Source organism: Asterias amurensis, chromosome 1 (assembly GCF_032118995.1).
Source record: "Asterias amurensis chromosome 1, ASM3211899v1".
NCBI lineage: Eukaryota > Metazoa > Echinodermata > Asteroidea > Forcipulatida > Asteriidae > Asterias > Asterias amurensis.
Window position 1 is genome coordinate 15347115 of NC_092648.1, and position 26945 is coordinate 15374059.

The 26945-nt window shown below is 37.4% G+C and overlaps 2 protein-coding genes across 3 annotated transcripts; one reads left to right on the plus strand and one right to left on the minus strand.

Annotated features, from left to right (window-relative positions):
- Positions 1-23361, plus strand: LOC139947129 (equilibrative nucleoside transporter 1-like). 2 transcript variants are annotated; one of them, XM_071944982.1, is made up of 13 exons: positions 1-140; positions 2208-2414; positions 9278-9359; positions 11367-11521; positions 12122-12216; positions 13338-13388; positions 14402-14536; positions 16786-16914; positions 17653-17756; positions 18260-18371; positions 18808-18890; positions 19829-20034; positions 20704-23361. In XM_071944982.1, the coding sequence occupies exons 2-13, from the start codon at positions 2248-2250 to the stop codon at positions 20813-20815; spliced, it is 1431 nt and encodes a 476-aa protein (XP_071801083.1). In that variant the 5' UTR covers positions 1-140; positions 2208-2247; the 3' UTR covers positions 20816-23361. The 2 variants fall into 2 exon arrangements, with proteins under 2 accessions (XP_071801083.1, XP_071801092.1); XM_071944991.1 differs by lacking the exon at positions 9278-9359 and adding an exon at positions 9460-9541.
- Positions 22671-26921, minus strand: LOC139947142 (protein lin-52 homolog). The gene is made up of 6 exons (XM_071945003.1): positions 26830-26921; positions 25973-26041; positions 25653-25687; positions 25271-25349; positions 24839-24922; positions 22671-24465 (listed from the first exon to the last, which is right to left on the minus strand). The coding sequence occupies exons 1-6, from the start codon at positions 26885-26887 to the stop codon at positions 24404-24406; spliced, it is 387 nt and encodes a 128-aa protein (XP_071801104.1). The 5' UTR covers positions 26888-26921; the 3' UTR covers positions 22671-24403.
- Positions 26922-26945: the final 24 nt, after the last annotated feature.

The following is a 26945-nucleotide window of genomic DNA, read 5'->3' on the forward strand; positions in this document are numbered from 1 at the left end:
GGTTTGGTTATTTCAACATTTCCGAAGTAAAACTAGACGTAGTTTCACAATAAATCACAAGGTACTTTTCTCGGTATCTGGTCTGTTGTTAACGCTACACACTAGGTAGTACTGCCCTGGTGGTGAGAGTGCACGGAACGGTAAGTAGTACTGTAGAATACTGTCTCAGCCGTGTTCTTTTCGTTCGTCCTGGTCAATTTGCTGTTGTTTTTTTGTATTTGACATTTGCACTGCACTCTGCAGGCACACATGACATGGGTAAAATACTATGTATTATTAGTATAGAATTTATATAATACAAAAAAATCTGTAGATCGTCAGTCAGAGTGGTGAACGTGGTCTACATCATGTCTGACCTGCATGAAAGAGGTCGAGTCCATGGTCTGATAATGGAGGCTACCTGCTGACATCATTCTACGTACTACAAGAATGTGTAGTGCCATCAATCATGCATGGAGGTAGAAATGTTAGAAATACCTCCATGCATCAATTAATCCTAGACCTAGCTTAACTAAACCTAGCCTAGCTAGAGTGGCTAGTTTATCAAAACGGTATGGTCTGCACAGTGAGCATGGTGAGCGTAGGCTCATTCGGTTTTGACAGTGACACTACTGGATTTTATTTAACTGCACATTATTGATTGATTTGACAAAGTCATGACATTTACCCCCTATTTTACCATAGTCATAGAGGAAGAAAATACACCACAGCAGTCACAGAATACATTGATCATTTGATATCATTGATTCACCATCCTTTTTTTTAATAGGCCCCCCCCCCCCCATGATAGTTTATTTCTCTAAATGGTACACTTGACCTTCTATCCTCCCGACACTGACCATCTATAGGGGTGCAGATGTAGGCCTTTATTTACTAATAGGCTAGCTTTGATTATTGCAGCTTAAGGGACTGGAGCATTTTGTGTTCATTGATGGTGTCAGTCTTTCTCTGCAAAAAAAATAATAGGGGACAAACCAAATGGAATGTGTACTTTAGTTTATCATTCCCAAGTGCAAATTTATTATATCATTAAAAAAATTGATGCGTGGAAATGTTTGAGGAAATGTTTGGGGAATTAATGAAATAGGCCTATTGCAGCAACATAATTCTTTTTAATGGAAAGGAAAAGGGATTTGATGAAACAACAGTTTTTGTCATGAAATTCGTTTACTGTTGACTTGAAGGCTATTGAGTAGGCTGTATCAATAATTGCTGATCTGATGCACAATGACTGCATAGAATTTTAGATTGTTTTATCACGATTACTATTATAATTTGTATTGTTTGCGTTTTTTTGAACTGGGCAAAGGTTAAATAATTTTCAAGGCCACTTCCATTGACAGATTGTGTAAACCTTATATCTGGTCATTGCCCCTTGGCCTTAATTCGGTCTCTGTAACAGGTCAAAATTAGTTCCCCTTCAAATACACTGAAAAAGTTGGGTTTTTCCTCAAAATTCTGAGTGAAAACTTAAAAAAGCAATACAGTTTACCAGCAGGGCTATAGTCTTGGCCCCTTTAGTCTCAATGCTACAAACCAGAAATTCCTAGAACAGTACCCAGCGTTCTCCCTTACACAGTGGTCTGCTGGCAAAAGCATGTTAAAACACTTGAGGACCAGTTAACTGTGGGAATATGGGAAAGCATCCCGATTAATGGAATATGGACTAGTGAAAAAGCCAGAGGACTAGTGGAATGACAAGCTAGCTGGTCCTGCTTGCCAGTCACAGAAAGAGTGAAGGGCAAACTCTGGTACCCCTTCACACATGCTTGTTAAAGTTGTTTCTCTTTCCTGCAGTTCTAATTGAGTAGTTGAACTGCTATCATGTACACGATGGAGCTGGAGTCTCTATGCTACATGCCAGAACAGTGCCCCTACTGTCTGTCTGTCATAATGATCTTCCTGTCAAGGGAACTCGGTTAACTCACACAAGGGGGTATGAACGCCTAGCTGGCAATCCAGCCAATATCTCACATACCAACATTGGTTCAACGTCCATGATTATGAGTTGCACAAATCAAGCAATTGTGGTTCAGTAACTAGAAGACAATATAACTTAAATTCTAGTCACTGTGAAATCAGCGGTTAGCTTGGTATGTTTCAAACCCACACCCTTATGATTGCAAGTCCATACAGTCTAACCATTAGACCACAGTGACCCTGCTCTAGAACACGCGCATAATGTTATTTCTCTTTTTTTTCCCAAGCTTCTGGCTGAATAGTTGAAAAGCAATCCAGCCAGTAGAGATGATGGCTCCAGTACAGGGCAGCGTAAACGGCGCAGTGGTACACTTTGACGAGGATTACACACCGGATGAGAGTGAAGAGGATGATCGACTGATACCAGGTGTAGATACAGCAACCGACCATGGTGCATGCGAGAGGTTAGATGAGTCACAGGCACCTAAAGACAGGTACAAAATAATGGAATCAACAACGTTTAGCTTTAGGGCTATCCCTTGCTTACTTTTTAAGATAATTGGTGTTTTTGCATCGAGAATAGGATAAAGAATTTATTTTGTGTGTTATGCATGACACAGGTGTTTATTAAAAGTGCTGTACAGTACTGAGTCCTGTGGAACCAATCCTTGAGCGTATTACTCAAGTGTGATTTGAACTTTCTACTTTTGCCATTCTGGCCACATCTAGAGCTTCTATAACTTCATCTGCTCTAGAATTGAAGTAGATTGATGACTCTTTTGGCAAGTGGAACGTGAGAAACCTTTTTAATTTCTCAAAATTTGTACTTTTGTCTCACTCTCCCCTGCTTGTCTTACTAGTTTATCTTTTGGCCCATTAGGCCAAACAAAATAAATGTTGTGTTTACGGTAACCCGACCGACCTGAATTTTTTGCGGCCGAATTGCCGACCTCAAAACATTTTTCTAAATATTTTGTGAGTTGGTAAAATTTAAAATGAGAATTTTAACATGTTGCCTCACTTTAAAACTGTTTATTACGACTTACCAGTGTAATAATGCATTTTTGCAAAAATCATGGCGATATCAAAACTTGTGCACCCGGCCCACGCCTAGCCTAGCTTACTGTACTGCCACAATTTTTTCTGTGAAAGGTGCACGCGCCACCCGATGCCCGGCCCCGACGCACCCGCTGTGTTCACAGCGTACTTCGGGGCGATCCAATGTCACACGAAACGAAATTGGGCCCCTGGCAGCCGGCCGCATATTGGACACCACAACAAAACACGGTACAACAGTACAGTACAGCTAGCTGTCAGTGGTACAGCACGAAACGAAATTGGGCCCCTGGCAGCCGGCCGCATATTGGACACCACGACAAAACATGGTGTAGCTGTCAGTGGTGTACAGCACGTGGGTGACCGGCCGCGTACGTTTACAACACGTTTTACACTACGGACAGACTGCGAATGAAAACTGCATCAAAACATGGCGTCGACGTCAGGCAGTTCTTCGTGCGGTAACATGTTAACTTGTTATGGTAGACAAGTGATTCTGCCGTTGAAATAAAACATACAGTTCAAGTTTTCAATTCCAATTTTCATTGTTGTTTTATTAGTGATTTGTTTCTTCGGAGTATGATTACCCATCAGACACTAGTTGAACTGGCCATCGGGAAGCTTTTGAGTTGTTTTGAAGTATATTTAAACTACCCAGAGACTCACAACACACATTCAGATCAGATCAGGCTGACATTCAAAATAATAAGTTTGACCCTCAAAAGTGTTCATTCATTTTGCTATATTATTTTGGGGAAAATGTGAGTTGTGAGTTTCGGCTCTGTTGTTAATGTTATGGTACACCTTGCACCACTGAGCCTACTGAGTGACATCATTTTCACCCAGCAACCCGGAGGTTCGTCAGTCTGGGTAAAGTGCAAGTAAGTGTACAACAATGGAATGAAAAATGTGAACAAAATAACCACACCTCAAATTAAAAGTTGGTAAAACTGATGTCAGCATTTAAAACATGGCCCTGATTTAATGGTAAGATAAAAAGTTTCCTTGTAACTTCTAAAGCGCTTGCAACTTGACCTATGTTATGTTTTTTCTAAAACAACTTATAAACTTTTATATTTTACCACTTTCCAACATGAGGGTTTATAACTTGATGAGTCGAACAAGGTTAGTATAATTCATGGTAACGGGTTTAAAATATTAACAAATAACTCAAAATTCAAGAACTTAAAAATAAAAATAAAATTACAAAATAAAATTATTTTCCTACCTACCTACCTGGAATTTTTTAGGGCCGTTACCGTAAACACAACATTTATTTTGTTTGGCCTTAGTGTGGCGTTGCCTATTTGGAATTTAATCCTTCTGAAGAACCATGATGTGGCAAGTCGTGTAAGCTTGGGCGGTTCCAGAAATTTAGGACTCGGTTCCGGTCCTGAAAAAAAACTTGGTTCTGAGTCGAACCCGGTTCCACTAAATTCAATATAAAAACACAAGCCGCCTGTCCCTAGCTCACACGACACTATTGCGGCTGAGAATTCTAGTTCACCGTACCCAAGTTCTTTTCGAAGAGATGACACTTGTGCCCTTGAGCAAGGCACTGAACTATAATTGTTTCGTTAAAAAAAAAATTTTTTTAATAATAATATTGAAGTCTTCTATAGCGCACGTATCTACCAAATAGATGTACTTTCAGAAAGATATGAAGGTAAAAAGTTGGGAAGAGTGAATTCTGCTGTACCAGCCAGGCTCCTATAGTGGTAATACCCATGCCTACATGTACATGAACTTTGAAGGGGGTAATCACGTTTCAGCACTAGTGTAACCCTAACATTGAAGTGCTCGCGTGCCTTGTGAGTTAATGAACTGGATTTCATAAAACTACTTCTTCTTTTTTAAGTAGAATGAGAATTTGTATCAAATTATTGTGTGCACAACATATTGGCAGTACAATGTGCAGTACTGTCCGTGTATGTAGTCAAAGTTGAACATGTTCAAGTTTCAGTTTGAACTTTTTTATCACACAAACAAAGTCTTAATGACCAATTTGAACATGTTCAAGTTTCAGTTTGAACTTTTTTATCACACAAACAAAGTCCTAATGACCAATGAGAAGTCCATATTGATAACAAATGAAGCCACTCCACATCGAGTGCTTTTAAAGTGGAAGGGAATTGTTAAATTCAATTTTGTAATAAAGATCTTTGCGTAATCAAATGCAATGGCAATAGGCTTATACACCATTTTACTGTGAAGTTAGTGACTTGTAATTTTTTCACCCTGCACATGTAAAGTCCATCAAGGCCCAATTTCATGGTTCATGATTCCCCGCTTTTGTGCAAACGCCAAATTTCTGTGCTAGCCTTTGAAGCGTAGAATGCCTAGTAACGATGAGTTACAGGCGCAAATGCCCAAATTTCCTAAGCACAGAATTCCCTGCTTCCGTAAGAGTACATCAACAAAATTGTATCTAGGTAATTTCCCTTCCTCTTTGATCTTCCTGTTTTACGTAATTTATATCTCCTGAGTATGAATTACATGGAGTTGGCTATCTTTAAAATCAAAAATAAAACAAACATTGGAAATGAATGAATTGAAGCACGGACTTTAATCACTATCAGTGCAAAGTACAGGTCCTACCCATTGTGTTAATTTAATGTCACTTTTACACATTCAGCAAAATTCAAACAAATGCTGTAGAGGTGGTCTGTCTTCAGTAAACATGATAAATAATCAAAACTTGATTGAAATTGTGGTTTTGGCTGTAAACGTGATCAAGAAATCATGTCTATTTATGTTTTGGCAAGATAGAGTATGAAAATAGTGAAATGCTGTCTAAAGTACATGAGTTACCCATTTATGTCACTTTTTGCATTTCAGCAAAACAAATAGTGGTCTGTCATATCTGTACTAAGCTTACGTCAGCACATTAATTACATCATTAATTTTCGTCTGATTTACTATTTGGTATTGCCAGGGCCGATCGTGTTACTTTAAAAAAATGAAACTTACAGTCGCGACTAAAACAAAGTTTTGGAAGTCTGCTTTAAACATTTGTGTATGATGAGTTGACTTCAGTGTAATTTTGTCAAGACTTTTTTTTCATTTACAAAAAACAAATGAGGCTTAAAATTCAAGGTTCTACACATATTTAGAATAGGGCACTGCTAAGGTTAAAAACGTTTAACATTTGACTGCTGTCTTCTACCTAAAATTTATACAATTCTTCAAGTTGAATTTGAACTGTGTTCAAATTGACAAACTTTGTGACCTGAAGGTCAAATTGAGTCATTACAAATGCCAGGACCTAGGAAATGGGTGTCCAAATTTTTAGGAAATTCAAAACCGGTTGATCCAAATTGTTCACATTCAACAGTTCAATACACTTATTTCATGTAACAGATTTTACAAAGCAGCACGTCCAACTTGAAAACAGAATGTTTAAAACAACCCCCAAAACACACCTCTAGCTAACACCATAATGTACATACATAGGTGAATCCAAGTTCATCGATTACAAAAGGTTGTAAAAACTTTATGGAAATGAGCAAACAGATAAAGACCTTGACCAAAATGGGCTGTTTTTTATATACAGGAACCTAATCAGTTTAGCAAGGAAATTATTGATTACATGTTACAATCCACCTGTTGCTGTACTAAATATTTGTTTGTTTTTAAAATAATTCTATTGTAGACGAGGTTAATTTTGATGTTTCTGTGGTTTGCACCATACGTCTTTTTAATCATTCGGTAGTTAAATAGGCCCCAACCCAAGTCCAGTAATTTTACCAGTGGTGGGACACACATTAGCATTACAATGTTCTGGATCAATTCCAATCTTTTAAAGTCAAGTATGCTGGCAATTGTTTTTTAAGTTGAATCATTCTACATTACATGTATTCGGGTAATGGTTTCATACAGCAATTTTGCATTGCACATTTTGAACTGAACATTTTGTGAGCACACTTAAAGGCAGTGGACAATATTGGTAATTGTCAAAGACCAGTCTTCTCACTTGGTGTATCTCAACATGCATAAAATAACAAACCTGTGAAAATTTGAGCTCAATTGGTCGTGGAAGTTGCGAGATAATAATGAAAGAAAAAACAACCTTGTCACACGAAGTTGTGTGCTTTCTGATACTTGATTTCGAGACCTCAAGTTCTAAACTTGAGGTCTCGAAATCAAATTCGTGGAAAATTACTGTTTTCTCGAATACTACGTCACTTCAGAGGGAGCTGTTTCTCACAATGTTGTATATTATCAACCTCTCCCCATTACTCGTAATCAAGAAAGGTTTTATCATGATAATTATTTTGAGTAATTACCAAAAGTGTCCACTGCCTTTAATGATAAAGTGTTGAAGTACTTATTTGGGAGAGTGCCTGATTTCTGTTTGTTCCAGGGAATTTTTGTTTTGTTTTACTATGTATTTTTTATATGATAAGTTGCCTAAATATAATTTTCTATGTTTTATAGAAAGTGCTACATTTATGTAGGCCTTATACGCCTCTCTTAATATTTTTGCCTGAGTACGTCACAACAGCTCTAACCCAAAACAAGGCCATCAGCGCAGCCTCTGCAAGTGGTGGCGGCTGGCGCCTATATAGCCTCATTTTAGGAAAGAATTATGAGGTATTGCATACCTAGGCCGATATGCAGGCCTATGCGGTTCAATTTCTCTTTGCCTGCATAAAACTGTACATTGTGTCGTTGTATTTGTTGCTGACAAACACAGTGTTTACTTCCTCCTTACTCTTGTTAGTCATGGTAATAAAAGCTGTTGTATTCAATTTAAGTTACCACTTCAAGGAAAATGTACCTGAGCCTAAGAACAAGGCAATGAAGTCATCAGTGTAAAAAACATGCGCAATTTCACACTAATTGGTCAAAGTTTAACTTCGGAAGCTAGGAGCTGTTCTGAAAAATGCCCATTACAAGGGTACAGGGTATGACTTAGGAAAATGCATGAAAAAAGTTAGTCTTTGATTCAGCTGTTTTTTTAACGATGTATTGTTTGCTTGACCAGGATGTTGGAAGCCACTCAAATAGGATACTACAAGGTTTTCACAGCTCATGTGACTTCCTGAGAGTTTGTCATCAATATTGCATTTCTTTTTCAAACATGTTTGCTTCTCTGTATGTCTGTTCCCTTACACATACCTTGATAAGGGGGTACTTTAAACAATGGAACAATGCTACCCAACAAGGATTTCTTAGTTAAAGTGGTACCCTACAAATAATTTCTTCAGAAAAGGGACTAGTGGAACAACAATAGCTGGACCTCACATACTGGATCCAATAAGGACATGTGTGTGTGAAGGATGCATTGCCCCAATTTCTTGCCGACTTGATGATTAACAGATCTATGAAAAGTATTAGATCCAGGCCATTTTCCTATAGTTGAGGAAGTTATCAACTTTCATTCATGAATACCTTAGGCAGTTTCACTATTCCTTTTGGTGGAGAGCGCGTCACGTGGGTGTGTATAAACCGTTGTTTATTACCTGTAAAAAGTGTTGAAACATGGGCATGACACGCGAGCTTGCACCTGTGCTTATAAGACAGTTTCTTCATTCTATATTGGTGGAGGACAACGACCGGGACAGTTGTGCCACATCACACGATACGCGCACAGAATTCCCTTATAAGGAGGGGGACTTTGTTTACCCAAGGGCCTTCCCATTTCATAGCTGGAGGGGTGTTGTGTGGAAAGAAATCATTGAACAATTATAATTTTTGCATCTTTTTTGACTTTTTGACCAAAAAGTGTTGATGTTTTTTGACCGAAAAGGTACATTGTATATGAATGGGAATCAAAGTGTGTTGAATCAGTTTTCAACTAGTGGTTTAAACCCGCCAAGGCCTGGTTCTTGATAATTTACCTCAACCCCGTCTCAGTAAAATTATCAATAACCAGGCCTTGTTGGGTTTAAACCACTAGTTGAAAACCTCTTTACCACACAGTGATTCCCTTATTCAAGACACTGAACAAGTCAATCTGGCAATGATTTGTTAATTAAAGGATATACTCATGTTACCATCAAGCACCAAACAGTTAGCATGTTTCAAGTATCTTGTTTGTTGCACACAGCATTTTTATGTGAAAATATTTTCCTTCTTTTTTTTTTTTGCATTATCAGTCAAAATTCAGATACAACGTGAAGTCAGTGTTAAATTCATAGGGCCTATTCATTCAATTTTTCTTTTAAGGAATTTTTTTAGGCTGAAATTAATTACTGTTGGTTAAATAGTGCCTTGTTTGCATAAATGCTGAAGCTTCTGTTTTTGCTTTTATTTTGCTATCTATATTTTTTGTTTTCTTCTCTACTCTGGTTCTTAGTTTCAACATTGTGTATATAATCTTCTTCATTCTGGGTATGTGTTCCCTCCTACCATGGAATATGTTCATCACAGCAAACCAGGTGAGCCTGTTTCATCCACTGCCTTTCTCCCTTTAATATTTCCAGTCATCCTAACGGATAATGATGTTCTCTCTTCCATCCCCGACCCTCGTGACTCTAGGTACAACATAGTCTACGCTATTTGCTTTACAATGGGGGTATGTTCAGTTCTACCGTGGAACATGTTCATTACAGCAGTAAGGGTAAGGAGCTGTATTCAACGATGTCTCAACGCCTGCTCAACACTGCACAAATTTCCGCACAATTTTGTGGTTTTATTTGCCTTATAATTTGCCATTGTGTTTGAAAAAAAAAAAAAATTGCTCTTTGCTCCACTTCCCTAGTTTGTTTCCAAAAGCTCCTTGAATTTAATACTGTACATGTAGCTGCAGGGGTTCCCACAATGTTGAAATGCCATCATTTGATTCCTCCTAATTTGGATCCTAGTTTTATACCTTTTTGTTTGCCATGACTCTCAGCTTTGTATGCTCTCTAGAATGTAGTAAACAAATCTAGAAGGAATGCATGGGTCAAGCCTCATTATTTGATGTGCTGATTAAATGCGTGAAAATACAGTATTCATCTGGCAGGGTGAATGCACTCACAATGGTACAGTATCGACAATTCCCCTTGGCTTGTATGTCATCCTACATGTACCTTCCACCTTCCTGCCTGCATGGCCCAATTTCATAGAGTTGCTGAAGCAAAAAACATTGCTTTTAAAAGAGATACCCGCTGATTGAGCTGGATGGTACACATACAGTAACATGGAAAATGGCTTGTAACCTTATTATGCCAAGCGAACTTGTGTTTTGCTTAGCTGCTTTTTGTGCTTAAGCAGCTCGGTGAAATCTGGGGTCGATTTCACAAAGAGTTAAGACTAGTCCTAGCTTAGGACTAGTCCTAAGCGATATACAAATTGCATGGATAGTCCTAAGTTAGGACGAGTAACTGGTCCTAACTCAAGATAAGACTAGTCCTAACTCTTTGTGAAATCCACCCCTGGTCCTGCAGGCCAATTTCACTTGCGGGGTGTTTTATATTACAGTGCAAATTATTGAATACCAAATTGTGATTTATCAACATTCCGTGTAGCATATTGTTGCTCTGTTATACGAGGGAAATCAGTCACTGCACTGTGTCAAATGTTACTGACATAAATGCGTGCATACACGTCAAATCTTTATGTTTACTCCCATTCACTGACTGATTGTGTTGGAATGTTCGTCTGTAATTAGGGTGTTATAAAAGTGACGTCATTAGTGTATTATTGCAAGAAGCTTAAATGTATTGTGATTTTCTTTAAAGGTTTAATTGTGAAAAGCTGTTGTTTCTTGACTTGCCTTTCACATATTTTGTTTTGCAAAGTCTCAAGCTCCTCTCAGAATTTGATTAAATGCGTCTGATTTTATGTTACAAGAAACGCATTTTAGTTATCTCAGGGGTAAAAATAAATATATAATTCCTTGTTTTCATTCCCGAATTTTTATTAATAATATTGTGACCAAGCAACACTGTCTTTAGTCTGGGAAGTTCAATTTGAGTGCTCACTTTTCACCAAGCAAGTACCAGACATTATTCAAAATCTAATTCACAAGTGGCAGACTCAGGGAAAAAAGCAACTCATTTTACTGAGCAGAATGTAATAATATTCAGCTGCTTCTTCTAAATATTTGCAAACAAGTTGTAAACTCTTCTTCTAATTCCCACCACTATAATTTGTTTGCACATTTTCTATTTTAATTTTCTAATAAACTTGGGTGTGATTCATGGCTACATGGCAGTTTAACAGTTGTATGGCTTCTGACTGACAGAAAGATATTGACAACATAGGGAGACTGACAGCATAGGGCTAGATGGCTCAGTTGGTAGAGCACCTGCATGTGATTCTGAAGGTTGTTGGCTCAAATCCCGCTCTAGTCAATTCTTTGTTCAACCCAAAATCATTTCAAAGGTACCCAGTCAGTTTCCCTTGTGATTAAATTTTGTTTGATATTTTCTAATCACCTTAGATCTTCTCTCCAACAGTACTTCAGTTACAAGCTTCGCAACACAACAAGTAATTACACAGCAATGTTGGATGAGAGCACGCCATTGCAGATGATGTTTGAGAGTTACTTTGCTGTGGCAGCCATGGTCCCAAATATTTTGATCATGTTATTGAACTTAGCTTTGCAGCACAGGTAAGAAAGAAAAAGTTCTTTGGTGTAGTGCCGAGGAAGAGCTCTCTAACTACATGCATTTAGTTGTTGTGTGATGTGGTATATGCAGAGAAACCCCTTGTTAACAAACACAAAGCAACTTTTCCTCCTGACAATCATGTGTCAATCCTGTATTTTGTCGGTTTTTGTCCAGATTTCTAGATTTTTTATTATCTCCTTATATGATTTATTATGTTATTTACCTTCCTACTTTGTGTTTTTTTTGCTTAGCAATTGTGGTTATTGTTCAACATTGTGGAAGTTTAGGGAACATTAGTGGGAAGACTACGTGGGTTGACATTTCAGTAAATTTGGGTTTTCACTGTCAACTGCAAGCGCAAATTTTAAAAGAATGTTGAGTTGAACAAAGACAAATTAGTTAGAGCGGGACTTAAACCTGTACCCTTCTGAATATTGTGCAATCGCTCTACCAACTCAGCTATTTCCAGCCTTTATTTGTGGTCTACAAGAAAAAGAGCCCATGAAAGTTTATAGAAGATTGGGACTGCAAATAACTGTATTCGTGTTCATTCTGTCGTGTGTTGTATTTATCTTCACCTTTTTTGTTATTTTTCCTCCCAGGATAAGTCTGCAAGTACGGGTAGTCGTTCCTCTCATTGGAATGATGGGTCTATTCATCGTGACGACAATCCTCACCAGAATCAACACAGATGAATGTAAGTACATGTACAGTAATAGACAAGGTAGAGTAGAACCTTCAAGCCCCTCTCACACTACCAAGCCAATTCCCAGGAAGTAAAACCCCAAGAAAGTCCTGGGGAGTTTTAACCCCAACACCCCCTTATATTCCTTTCACATTAGGCAATTTCTGCAGGGTAAATTCACGCTCAAGATGCTAACCCTGGGGGTTATCTGGCTTAACCCTACTCCCAAGAAGGGGCAGCTATTTCCTTAGACACTGTTTGTATGGGTTAGTAATTCAAGTGTGAAAAGGCCAAATACATTTTTCCAGGAATTTCCTGTGTAGTGTGAAAGGTGCTATGTTATGTTTAAACAGGTGCGTTGGAACGTGTTTGCTAGTGCGCAAGTTTTACAAAGTTGTAATGCTGACTCCCATACCTCACTTCGATTTTGAAAAGGGTTATTAAAATAACAACAACAACACGCTGAACCTGTGATTCAAAATTATGACCGCCCTCCAGGTTTGGGCTCATTCAGGACAGGCATCAGCAGATAATGATTCAATGCATTGCAATGTTCCCTTTAGAATTATCATCATTCATAATGTGGCTGATGGAAGGAATTGCTTGTGTTACACCGTCAAAAGTAATAACAAAACAACAACTATTAATATTAAATTAAATACAATACATGTTGAGTCATAAAGAACCTACCTGTATATTTCGGGTAGATTTGCATATATTCAAGTCCATATGAACTTACATTGACTATGTTGTAGTCAATAATTAAAAGGGTATTCTTCCTTCAGAATGTTTATGTTGCTACATTTGTACATGCACATAGGGCCTTGCGAAGGGCAGTTCCATTTGCAAAGTCTATTGAGTTCCATTGCAAAGTCTATGGTGAAATGTTTGTTTGAAGGGGCACCAGGGCCAAGTCCAAGGGCAACAGTAGCCATGCCCTCTGTGTAATTTCCAGGCCTGGTTCATGAACATCATCCAATACTTGACATATGATGGAAAGTCAATCATTGTCATCTTTGTGTACTGAGAAGTCAATATAAATAAATACTGAGAAAAGTAACACCATGAAGTACTCGAGACATGAATGTTGATTTTTCATTTATTTGTTGATCATATTTTTTTTTTTTTTGCAGGGCAAACGGAATTCTTTATTATCTGCATATGCAGCATTGTACTCATAAATGGTAAATATGATGTTATTTAAATCTCCTGAAAGCCATTGGACACTTTCGGAACAGAAAAAAAAGTTCACAGATTTACAAATAACTTACAGGGTTTACAGAAGGTAATGGTGAAAGACTTCTCTTGAAATATTATTCCTCGAAATGCTTTACTTTTTGAGAAAACATTAATACAATTATCAATTCTCGATATCGAGAATTACGGATTTATTTTAAACACATGTCATGACACGGCAAAACGTGCGGACACAGGGGCGGGTTTTCTCGTTATTTTCTCCTGACTCCGATGACCGATTGAGCCTAAATTTTCACAGGTTTGTTATTTAATATATATATAAATTGCGATACACCAAGTGTGGGCCTTGGATAATACTGTTTACTGAAAGTGTCCAATGGCTTTAATGCGTTCTGTGTTCTCTGATCCTTTATTTTACTGCGCTCTGATTCGTATCACTTTTTTCCTTTCACCTCAGAATTTCTTTTTTTCTATCTATTTAGTCTTGTACTCTGCTTTTACATGTACTTTGAATGTTATTTCAATCAACAGACAGTGCAAATCCTATGTGCGATCCGACATTCAGGCCCTGTCCGAAATTGAGCTTGTTCCTTTAGGGCAGCCTATCCTTCAATGCATGTTGACATGTTGATCCAACTACAGCCATAATCATCGGACATGGCCTGAGACTCATTAGTAATAATAATTAACCATTTTAATCTGAGTTCAGGAACATACATTACCCCATAACCTCGGGGGATGATGCACATTTATAACAATAATAAATAATAAGCGTTTAGTGTTTACAATACTTTTAGACATTTTGCCTTTCATTAAGCTCAATGAACTTGAAAATATATTTTGCAATTCAACTGAAATAGTAGAAACATCAACTAAAGTTAGCGCTACTGTTTTCTAAATTGTTACAATATTTTATTGTTTTGAAGCATTCAACGCAACGCAACTGAAATAATAGAAATTAGCACTATTGTCTAAATTGTTATAATTTTTTTTTTTTCAGCATTCGGGGGTGTTTTCCAGGGCAGTATATTCGGTGTTGCTGGTGTTTTACCGAAGCGTTACATGCAGGCAATAATGTCTGGACAAGGAATGGGTGGGATTCTACCCTCACTCTTAAGCATCATCTCTATCGCTGGTAAGTTCATAATAATAATAAAATAATACTAACAAGTTCTCATAAAGCACATTTTACAACAACGTCTAAATGCGCTTTACATTAGTGCCCTTGTCATTGGTCGAATAACATTCCTTCAATCTTTCTCAGCTCCCTAGGGAGTGTAAAAGGCCAAAATGAATTTCCCATCATGGATTACAAAGTGAATTGAAATTGAAATTGAATTGAAAAATGACAGCCCTGAGCTGCCGTGGCGCTCAAGTGGCTTTTTCGTAAACAACGTCAACCTCTACCCTCGCAGGTACCCATTTATACCATAGATATAGAATTAAAATAACTAGATCGACCATTCACCTATCTCTAACTTTCATGCAAACCAGAACGTGACTTTTAGCGCATCCATAGTGGTTTAAGGCCTATCTCCCATGTTCATATCCAGCGCGTTAAAACCAGTACGTGACATTTTCGCGCGTCCATGAAGAACCAGGAATTTTTGTATACGCTCGGCCGATCTAGGTATTTCTATATCTACGGTTTATACCCCTGGGTGTTGAGAAGTGAAGTTGACAGTTGCAGACTGTGGTTCCTTTTTTTCGGCAATGATTCATTTAATTTTTATGCTGGTTGTGTAGCCACCAAGGACTCTCAGAAAACCTTACCTAGGAAGAGAAGACAATGAAGTTTCAGTTTTAGATGTGGGTGGGAAAAAGAACAGAGAATTAATCCTGGGAAAACCCACGCAGTCATTTATGAAAACCCAATCCACGTGGTGCCCCCAGCGTGATTCGAACTGGGGTCCTGGTTGTGGAAGGCAAGGAACGATACCACTAGGACAACCTGACCTCCCTTATCATGAGGAAAACATCTTCTTTTAAAAGAATAATTTTGTTTTGAATGATGAGTCATGTTTGTATTTAAAAGGGTCTCTTCAAAGATTTCATACCATATCAATTACTTCATACTTCTGCTTTTGTCAGCCACTTCTCAGGTTATTATTGCCCTGTGACTACCTGAGAAGGAAGTGCTCGTCTTTTCCTCTTTTTATCATTAGTTTATCGATACTACGTTACCTTTCCTGGTGTATCCTCGTAATAAAAAAAAATTGCACTCATGTATAGAATGAGTAATTCAATATCTTTAGACCACAACCTGAACTGTAAATTCCCCAGGAGAATGAAAGACTGTTGGTAATTACCAGTAATTACTCAAAATAATTGTTGGCATAAAAATTTAATTACTCAAAATAATTGTTGGCATAAAAATTTTCTCGGAAACGAGCAATTGATAGTATAAAATATAGTGAGAAACGATTCCCTCTTATAAGTAACATAGTTTTAGAAAGAAGTAATTTTCTCACTAAAATATTTGAATTTAATTTGAGACCTCAGCTGAGGTATCGAAATCAAGCATCTGAAAGCACACAGCTTGTGCCACAAGGGTGTTCTTTCTTCCATTATTCTCTCGCAACTTCGTCAACCAATTGAGTTCAAATTTTCACAGGTTTGTTCATTTAAGCATTTGTTGAGCTACACCAAGAGATAAGCCTGGTCTTTGACAATTACCAAAGGTGTCCAGCGCCTTTAAAGGGGTTGTAATGACTCTGAAAATTAATGTAAAAAAAACTTACTTGGTACAACGTCTCTGGACATTTTCAAAACTCTGCTTAAAACCCACCTATTCAAAATTTCTTATGATTGACTTTTTTTAACCATTTATTTTTGCCAACACGTTTATGTAATTCAACATTTTTATTCAATGTACCCTTATTTCTTTCCAAGCTTCGTATTTTGTATTTTTGTTTTTGTTTTGTTACTCTCTTCGTTTGTTTTATGCGCCTCGGAATAAGTTTAGTCTTAGATAGATAGTCTTTATAAGTTTTAATTATTATTATTATTATTATTATTAAGAAGTACTGCAGCTTTGGATAGTATAATGCATTTTGAGAAACAATTTCACCTTGAAGAACTGCAGTTTTAAAAGGATATCACTTTTCATCCCCAAAAATTAAGGTTACATTGTCTGTGTATTCCCACTAGGGATTATTCTTCCTTTGTGGAGAAACTCACTATGGATTTTTAATGATATCTCAAAAATGTGACCTGCACCTTTTGAAATAAACTTTTCATGGGTTAATTTGATTGTGTAATCTATATTTGTATAGGATTGAATCATAGCTGTATGTACAGACCTTTTAATTGATGTTCAAGAGCAAATATTGAAGTGAATGAAGAATAACGGTTTTTATTTTGATTTACCTTTGTTTTAAACAGCTTCCCATACTGAAGCTGAGAGTGCCTTCATATACTTCCTGTGTGCGGTAGCATGTATGGCCGTCACTCTGTTTGCTTTCTTGGTGCTTCCTAGAATGAAGTACGCGTCCTTCTATCTCAACAGGCACTGTAAGTCACATCCACATTACTGGACTCGATTTCAGTCTCCTGACGATGACTAGAGTAAGCTAGTCGAAATGTTGAGACAAACTTAAGAACTTACTCCGCGGTAGTGCAGTTAATAATGATCCTATAAGCTAAAGTAGTAGTCCCAGGGGATTTAATAAATCTACTCCGCGATAGTAGAATACATAGCAAGACAGTTCTCTAAAGAACAAAATCTAACTGGCAAGTAGATACACAAACGAGGCTACTGCAAACCAAATATATATTTATAGAGCTGCTGTAATAACTGGCGATTTTGTGCTCGGTGTGTGATTTCCATTTCGTATCATTGCTTACTGTTGGAAAAAGAATGACGTAACAAGGTGACGCACAAGCTGGCTGCCTATTTTGTTGCTTACTTATGAGATAGGCTAATGCTTTGAGCAAATTTTTTTTCTTTAGTTGGCAAGAAATTTGGCATACCATTAAGCAGCGTTATGGTTGCCTCAGACCTTGGTGTGTTTATCGTGCATTAAGTTCCTCACTGTAATTACCCACACACTACTTATACTTCACTGGGAGACCTCGTAGCCAATGGAGGCAATAGTCACCGTTCATTCCCTTGGTCATTGCCTTGGCGCCCCTCGAAATGTTTCAGTACAAACTTAAGGTCACTCTCTGAGGTGCCCTTGAACAAGACAAAACTGTCTTGCCTTTAAAAGAATGAGGCGTCATGCAAGTGTTTGTATTTCTTCTATGCAGCTGAATTAACCAAATCAAAACGGATTGAGGATCTGGAAAGCACTGAGAGTTTTGAGAAAGTCAAACATCATCAGAGACCACCATTCTTTGAAATCTTTTGGAAGGTGAGGCTTTTTCAACATTTTATGATATCTAAGGGATGTGTGGAATATTATATTGTTTTTGTTTCTGAATTCAGACAGTTTTTTATTGCTGCCTGTTGAGTTGATTCACTTCTCAAACAGCCTGATCTTGAACTTCCCCTGTTACTGGCACTCCTTGGGGTGATCAGTACTTTTCACAAGCTGGGCCGTCAGTTTGGAACAGCCTCCCTCTTCATTTCAAAACATATCTATTTCAGAAACCATAGCTTTTGAACTTTGGTTGTCTCTGTGTATGGCAGAGTTCTTGTTTTTTGCACCAGGAGTGTCATCATTGACAGACATGGCACACTAGAAATGTTCAATATTATTATTATTACTATAAAAGCAATTAACGTTATTTGATGCACTCCTCGGGCACTGAGGATACTGTTTCCAAAAGCTTGCTGGAATCTTTTATGCCAGGTTTTTAAAAGTACCACCATTTCAATAAAATATTTCATATCTATTGTTTTTTCCATCTACAGATTAAAATTCCTGCTCTGATGATTTTACTAATCTTTGCAGAGACGATAGCGCTATTCCCAGGCACAATATCATCAATAGGAGCCATTGATAGGTCAAACAAAAACTGGGCCAGTAAGTGTCTTCTTTCATACCCATACCTCTGTGTGTAAACACCTGTAATGGTGGACCCCCCTATTGTTCCTCTTTTGTTTGTACTTTTTGGCAACAATTCCCATTGGTTTTGTACACACTTTCCAACTGGGGACCTTTGCTCAACAGGGAACCCTATTGTCCTCTTTTGGTATAGGTCCCTGGTTTGAATGTGTATACCTACTCACAGCTCTGTGTTGTAGTCACTGTGTGGACACTCCTTTGTTTCCTATTTCTAGTCTTCAACACTGTAAACAAACATGTGACTTCTAGCAGAGCTATGGTTGTTATTTTGTATTGTGACATTTTCCCATCCCCCCCCCACCCAAGTTTGTTGTTTCCTTTCTGCAAATGTATTGATGACACTACAACAAAAGTATTGCAATATGTATTTGTATCCATGGTCTCTTTGTTTCAGATGATTATTTTACTCCAGTGATGTGTTTCTTGACCTTTAACCTGATGGATTTTACTGGAAGGTCACTCTCAGTGATACAATGGGTAAGGCACTTTATATTATTGACTCCTTGCAAGATGCGGAACGCACCTCCGCACAATACGCGTCTACCATTTCCACCCAGGCCTAATACTTCATGGAGGCAACAAAGGCGATTGCCTCAATGCCCCCTGTTTATTGCCTTGGTGCCCTTAAAATGTTTCAGTAGAAATTTACAATTTCCTCATAGAGTGCCCTTTACTAAGGAGAAAATGCCTTGGTGCCCTTGCACTTTCAAAAGTGTAGCATACATGCCTTTCCACCATTTTAGGGGTCAGTTCTTGTGTGTACATTTTGAATCCCCATAAGGTGGACAGGATGGCACATGTGTAAGTGCCCTGGGCGTTGTGCAAGTGCTCAATAGGCATATGGTGTGTTGGTCACTTTTATTCCATTGTATCAAAGTGCCACTGTTACTGACTCTTTCCCCCAGATTAACTTTTTCCTAAATATGAGCATGAATTTTGGTAGGAAAACATTGAATCTGTGGTGCTTTATTTTTGTTTGAAATCATTTTATCATCATTATGCCTTGCAGATATGATATTTGTAATAATGATCTTTTTATGAGGATGTAGTTTTAGAATTATGCTTTAACTTTTGTCTATGATTGTTTGCTATTGCTATTGTTCTTGTCATATTTCCTTGGCTTGTGTGCTCTTTAATATTTTAGTTCATTTATTTGTAAGAAAAGGCGCTTTTAACAATTTAAAATGTGCTGTAGTATTAGTAGTAATTATTAGTAGGACCTTACGGCACTAAACCAATGGTGTTGAATTTGAAACTCTAGAGTGCCAATATTTGAGAATATTAGACTATCAAAGAAAACATCTTTTAACATCAAATAATGTGATACTGTACACAAATTCATGAGTTGAGAAAGTTATTCACCATCAGTAAAGAATCATCTCTAATTGTTCTCTTGCATTTTTTTTATTTGTCAGCCAACTGAGAAGAACATGATTCTCCTGACTATCCTCAGCGTATTACGATTGGGCTTCTTCCCACTCTTTGCACTATGCAACATTCATCCAACAAATCGTTCCTTCAACGTAGTCTTCAACAATGACGCCTATCCGTTTGTCTTCAACGTGCTGTTCGGTTTTTCCAACGGGTACCTAGGCAGCCTGGTGATGATTTATGGACCAAAGTGAGTATTGTGTTTAGTGTTTCTGTTGTGTTTCCTGTATACCATTCCATTGTTAATAAACAAGCCCTGCTGCTTGTCATGGGCGGCCGAAAGTTACCAAAACATTTTAGTTGTGCTAACATTATGTTGTGAACAAATTCAACCTTTTCTGCAAACTGTCATTTAAATAAAATACATGTACCTCCCATGATTTGCTGTTTTGTTTCTAACAAATTTGACACTATTTGTAATATTTTTTGTAACATTCTTATGAACTGTAGCTATATGTTTTTGCCAGGCATTTATGACTTACCATAGTTTCCCAACCTCGGTTGGCAAAAACTTTGGACGTGGCATTGCAAAAGAAAGATCTATAGACAAATCCAGGATGGGGGGGGGGGTTGTTTGCTTCTAATCTACATGTATAAAGAACAAGTTCAATAAACATTTTTTTGTGTTTTCAGAATTTCAAAGACTTTTATCTTGTTGCCACCATCTTTGTCTTGTGCCCTGTCAACCTTTTAAACCATGGCTTATTGTTTTCATTATGCCAAAAAGGGCACATCCCTGGTCTTGTGACATTAGTTTAAATGTGAGAAAAAATAAGTTATCCGCAACATGACAAAGGTTAGTCCCCTATAGATAAAAAACTAATTCCTGATTGTCTCATGTTTAATGTCTTCTTTATAGGTTTGTTGATTTGAAACATAGCGAGACTGCCGGTGTGATGATGGCTCTATTCCTGTCCGGTGGTCTAGCGATCGGCTCGGTTATCTCTGTAGTATTTGTGAAGATCATTTGAGATCTCCTGAACAAACAGTCAGAGGTTTATTGATGGCAGTCATGTCCTGATAACATGTTTAACATGGAAGACCTACTACCCGTTTCATAAAGCTTGTGTGCAGACCTGCTTACAAAGCAGGCCTTGCCACCGTTTCCATTTAATAACCACAGCTTACTGTAATAGCAATCATTAAATCGTTGCTGTACCCGCTGCTCAAATTTATGATTCAAACTACCTCTATCTAACGGGCAGTCTCTGTGGTCTAGTTGGTAAGACATCTGCTCTAGATTGGCAAAGGTCGTGGGTTCGAGTCCCACCCGAGTTATATGTCTGTTATTTTTTTCTTAGAACTAGGTAAAATACTGAGTATACAGTGCTTACACACATCGGTGTAAGGGTAAAACCAAATAATATGCTAACTGTAAGAAGAAGAAAATAAACGCTAACTTGCTGTTGGTTCCAGTATTAAGTAAAGGAGTGGTACTATCAAATGTTCTTAATCATTTATAAAAAATTATTACCCTTGGTCATTTGGCCATTTAAATTATTCCTTAAAATGTCTCAGCTCCATTAGGAGTCTTCAACCTGTGTTGCTATATTTAATGTGTAGCACACCAAGCGAAATCAGTAATCAGTCACAAGAATGATCTCTGCCAATTTACCCCTGGGTGAAGAGAATCAAAGGACACAAGTGTCATGGCCAGGGTTCGAACCCACATCATGATGACTTAGCCTCCCATAACTTAAGTCACATGCACTAAACCACCCACTGACTCAGTCACAACAATGTTGATATTATGAATTACATTTGAAGTAAGAAAAATTACTAATGTACATGGACATGAAAGTCAAGGAGTAAACCACACGTCATGTACTCTAAAAATACTCTCTAGATTTTGAGATTATAATTATAATACTAAACAAATTGTTTATTACATGTATGTGTCTTTCGATTGAATTTTGTTTAAATCTTGACTCGCCCTGAGATTAATGATAGATATCTTTAAAAATTGAATATATTTTTGTAATGGTTTTCTTTAATCAGGTATGTTCTGTTATACATGTAGCCCCTTGCATACGACATCACACTCTCAAGTAGCTCTCATTAGAAGAAGGGGCGTGAAAACGTGTTCGCTTGACCTCAATGAACCAGCAGCATTGCGTGTTATGCAAGTGCCTGTTGTATAGGTATTTCAGAAGAAATTTTTTTTTGAAATTTATTAATTTTGGTTTTTACCCATATTGGGTTTTTACCCATTTTGGTTTTTTGAAATTTATTGATGTTTATAGTCAGTTTTAGCATCAATGATGCTGTTCCCAATAACTCCTTGAAATCTGTAATTCCAGAAGTTATCAAACATGTCAAAAGGTGGAATAGTCGTACATGTAGGTTCAACATATCTCCACGTTTCAGACCTTTGTCAGCACTGACTCTTACCCTTGTAAATAATCACTGTAAATGCCTTGTAAAATTTACTTGACTTGTAAATAAGAATGACTCTTGCTAAATTGGTATAAAAGGATCACATTTTAAACAACGGTGGTTTCATGGCTGGATGTTGTATACTGTGTGTGAACATCATTTGAGATGGTGTTTAATGTGATTTATAATGGAATAAGCCACACTTGCCAAGATGGCCCAATTTTGTTAAAACTTGCAAATTTCTGCTTAGCGGCAAACTTGCTGGCCAAGTACACACCCATTCCAACATTTCCCCTTTTTTAACCCCCCAAAAATCTCTATTTGATAACTAATTTTTCAGGCATTTATTTTGAGAAAACTGTACTACAATGAACAAAATAATCTATCCTTTTGGGGCATATTGTGATGATAAGACACATTAAATGACACAAGTGGTTTAAAAACTGTCACTCTAATGTACAAATGATTTTTTATTTACAAAGTAATAAAACCATGGGAAACTGGCCACATGAAGATTCGGATAGTTTTGGGTTGAGCAAAGATGGACTAGAGCAGGATTTGAACATGCAACCTCCAGATTAATGTGCCGGCACTCGGTGACTCTACCAACTGAGCTATCTCGCCCTTATAAACAGGCTTCATATTTTGTCAGTAAGCCTGATATTTTTTTCGGGGGTATCGGTCAGAAACCATACAACCTGTAGCTGCCTTGTGAACTTAAAACTTTCCCAGGAATTCTCTATGTTATAATTCCTTGGTATTGGCCAGTGTGTGGAAATGGCAGGGCTCGAAATTAACACTGGACCACATGTCGGGCCAGTAAACTCACAACTGGACAAGGCCAGTGCTGCATGGTACAGACAATACATTTTTGACATGACATTTGACTACCCTTTACGTTTGTACAAAAGTCTGAGAGTTTTGGGTTCCTATCAATGTATTTTTTATACTCCTTGTCAAGGTTTTATGCAACATTTTTACCTTTTTGTTTGGAGTTATACATTTAAAAACATTTGTTCAGACCCCCAAAATTTTTCTAACTAGATATGAAAATACCGATGTTGGCCCTAATCACAAATTGGGGTAAAAAAAGGGTAATTTTTCAAGTTCTAAAACGGACTCTTAATGCATGATGCGAAAATAGCACAAGGGTAAAATTTAAGTAATAATTTTATTCTCAAGGAAGGCAAAGGATGATACTTTGTAGTGATATAAAAGGTTTTTGTTTTAATTGCATTTTGGTGATGGAGAGCTGTAAATATGAGCTAAACAGTTTCTCAGACCCCAAAAGTTGCCTAAATGTCAAAAAAACTAAGTCAGCTGTAACCATGACAACGGGTTACATTTTGATTTGATCATGATATTTTGTTTTACTCGTACTGCAAGGCCCTTCCACCCAAAAAAGTATTGACAACATTCATTTTTTTTACCGTGAGCACATTTATGTCAAGTATTTACCTGAACCGACTTCGTTAAAATTGAATTATTTACAATATACATTATTAAGACTGGACACTTTTTCAAATTAATTTCAATAAGAAATTTAAAATCATAAGTAGTTCAAAATGTAATCAACTTCTTGGGGTTCCTTAATTTGTGGTCTTTCTGTTCTAAATAATGTTACACCATCACGATAAGATATGTTTTTTATGACTCTTTTGTGACTGATGAGTGAGAGTATTATTCAGAAGTGGCACAGCAATTTGTAAAAAACAAAACCTCCCCTGATCAAGATTCAGAAGAAATGATTTGGTTTTGTCCTTCAGGAAGGCCCAATTTCAAAGAGCCGCTTGAGCACAAGCAGCTAAGCACAATAAAATTATGCTTACTAGAATAAGGTTACCAGCCAAAACACCATGTCACATGTACCATCTATGATTGGTATCCTGGGGTTTTTTTTTTTCCTAAGCAATTGTGATACACAATCTTAACACAGTAATCCCTGCGCACTATTTGGATTGGACTTTCAGTCCTCAACTGACTGCGTGGGTTTTCCCTGGAATATTATTTCTCTGAGGTTTTCCTCCCACATTTAAAACTGAAACTTCCTTCTTGACTAGTATTAGCAATTAATGTCACTTTTCTGAGAGTCCTTGGCTTCAAAACCAGAATAAATAAAATAAAATGAAATGAAACAAAGAAGGGTTCTTCAATGGAAGACTGCTGTGGGGTTGGTGCAAGGTTCACTTCCTCTTTGTTCCATTCACCAGGATGTTCAGGAACTTGCCTCTTGTCATCTCTCGAGCTGCAAGAAAAACAAATAATTAGAATCCAAATAATTGGAGTGATATTTTATTACAGCTGGGCTACATTTCATAGAGCTGCTCAAGCAGAAAATATTGCCTAACATTTGTCTGCTAAGCAGAATTGAGTAGGATACCAGCTACAAAAGGTTTATGTGACTCGGTAGTTTGGCTGGTAGTGGTAGCCATATTCTGTTAGAAATAATTTTGTTGTGCTTAGAAATGTTGTGCTTAAGCAACTCTATGAAAATGCTTAAAAGCCTATTGGAGAATAATTGTGTTACAAACACAGGTCTTCATACACTGAACATATATTTTCATAATTTTTTTAAAAGATGTATGCAATAGCTGCTTCCTGATACTAATCATACTTACACTCTTCTAAGCCAAGTTGGTAAGCTAGATTTTGTAGCCCTTTGACCTTTTCCATCAGGTTGGCTGTGGTAAGACTGCCAAGCTCTGTAAGAGAAAGTTAACCAAAGGCAAACATTTTAACAGTGTTTTTAATGAAATCCAAACAAGTAGACTTCGTCTCAATATGCTTACATTAGATATGACCACCGTTGATCTGTAACTGAAGAAACTATATCAGACATACTGTACAGACACTGCCCATCACGAAGGCAACAATTTTGTACTTGCTCAATTTACTTCTCTGGCATCAGTGTTCAACTACGTGGCTCAGCTTTATAACTTCTAAAGCCCATAGAATTATGTGCTTGACAGGACACTGTAAGCAAAGAATTCTGCAGTAAGCAAAACCATAAAATTGGCCACTGATTGAGTGGGGAGGGGGCATCTACTTACCATTCAGCATATCAATGTCATTCTGTTCCAGGTCTGCTTCCCACGGCTGTGCCTCTGCAGTTTGTGTGTTACCCAGGGGCTAAAATAAGAAACAACATTTTTGTTATTGACAGAAACATTCCATTTATTGCAAAGTCTTTAAACAATTACTCTAACCAACCAAGATTAGTTTTGTTCATCCAGCTTATCAATTGATAAACCAGTCCCTTTATTTAGCGCAATATAAACAAGGTTTGACTGTGTCTAACAACTCTTTTAAAGTATAATATATGTACCCGCTGCCAAAACATAGGATTCGAACTGCCTCTAGCTACAGGGCAATTTCGATAGTCTAGTTGGTAAGACCCAAAATTAATATTCTTTTAAAGTAAAAAATACTTACACTTTTCATGGGAGCAAAATCAGAAACACCTGGAACTGTGAAAGTGATCATAAAATGAGGGAATTATTACAAAGAAATATTATCGGATATTTTAATTAAGGCATCTGATTTATCTTGGATTTATAACCAAGAGTTTTTTACTTGCACATTTTGCACCTGATTGGCTTATGGTTTCACACGTGCGCCCAGCCACAGTGCATTAATCTTCGAAGTTTCTGAAGCAGCACTTTAAAAAAGGAAGAAGAGTACAAAAACTGCATGAATCAGTGCTTCATGAAGATAATGAATGAGGATGTATTTTCCCTGAATAAAAGACTTACTTTGCTCGGGCCAAAGTTCTGGTGATGCTCTGTCTAGACTTTCAAAGCTCAACAGAGTCCTGTCGATATCTACAATAGGAATAAGAAAAGAATGTAGTATTGATCAATGATAAGAATGTGTATTCTATTACAATTTTACAATCATCATGACAAGACAAGTCCATTCAACAGTTTCAGAATTCAGGCCCTACTCTCAGTTGTATCATGATCCATCCTCCCCAAGATCGCTGTAGTGTGTACCATCGGAAGGACGGTGGAGGTTACGATAAACTAGTGCAACTACAACAACAACACTGAAAGTTTAAGGGGTGATGTGTGGAAGGTAGTACAGATCATAAGTAAGAGCATGTAGGATGGTAAGAGATACTGATGATACTACTAGTGATAGGCTACCCATTTCAAATAAAAAAAGAGAAACAGAAAGACATTTAATTGTTGCGTTGGACAAATTTACAATTCTACACCGCTTTTTCATGGTAAAAAGCTAAGTGTGCAAGTGGTGGTAAGGATAGTACGAAAAATCTTTCCCATGGCAGGGCAAAACTGTATTGCTGTCGTGCTGATTTCAGCAGCTACTAGTACTACACCACCGACGCGACCCCTTACCCACCCGTACACGGACGCGTAGCCGTAGAGTAGTAGACTAGTAGCGTACAGATTCAGCAGTAGTGAACTGAATTTACTAAAAAGAACGCGATTTTTTTAGGCAAGATCTTAATTGATTTTACATTTGAACTGTTGCTTGGTCGAATCATGTATTACTCAACTTAGATCCCAGCTTTAACTTTAAAAACATGTCTTCACAGCACACTATACCACAAACTAAAATTAACAAAGTAAAACATAAATTAATTTACCCGCACTCGAACTTGACGCTGCCATTTTGGTCACGGAATATATCACGTGACAGATCATGAGATTAGTTTAGTTTTCTTACCACATGGTGGCGCTGTGTAAGTTGCGGGAAAAAATC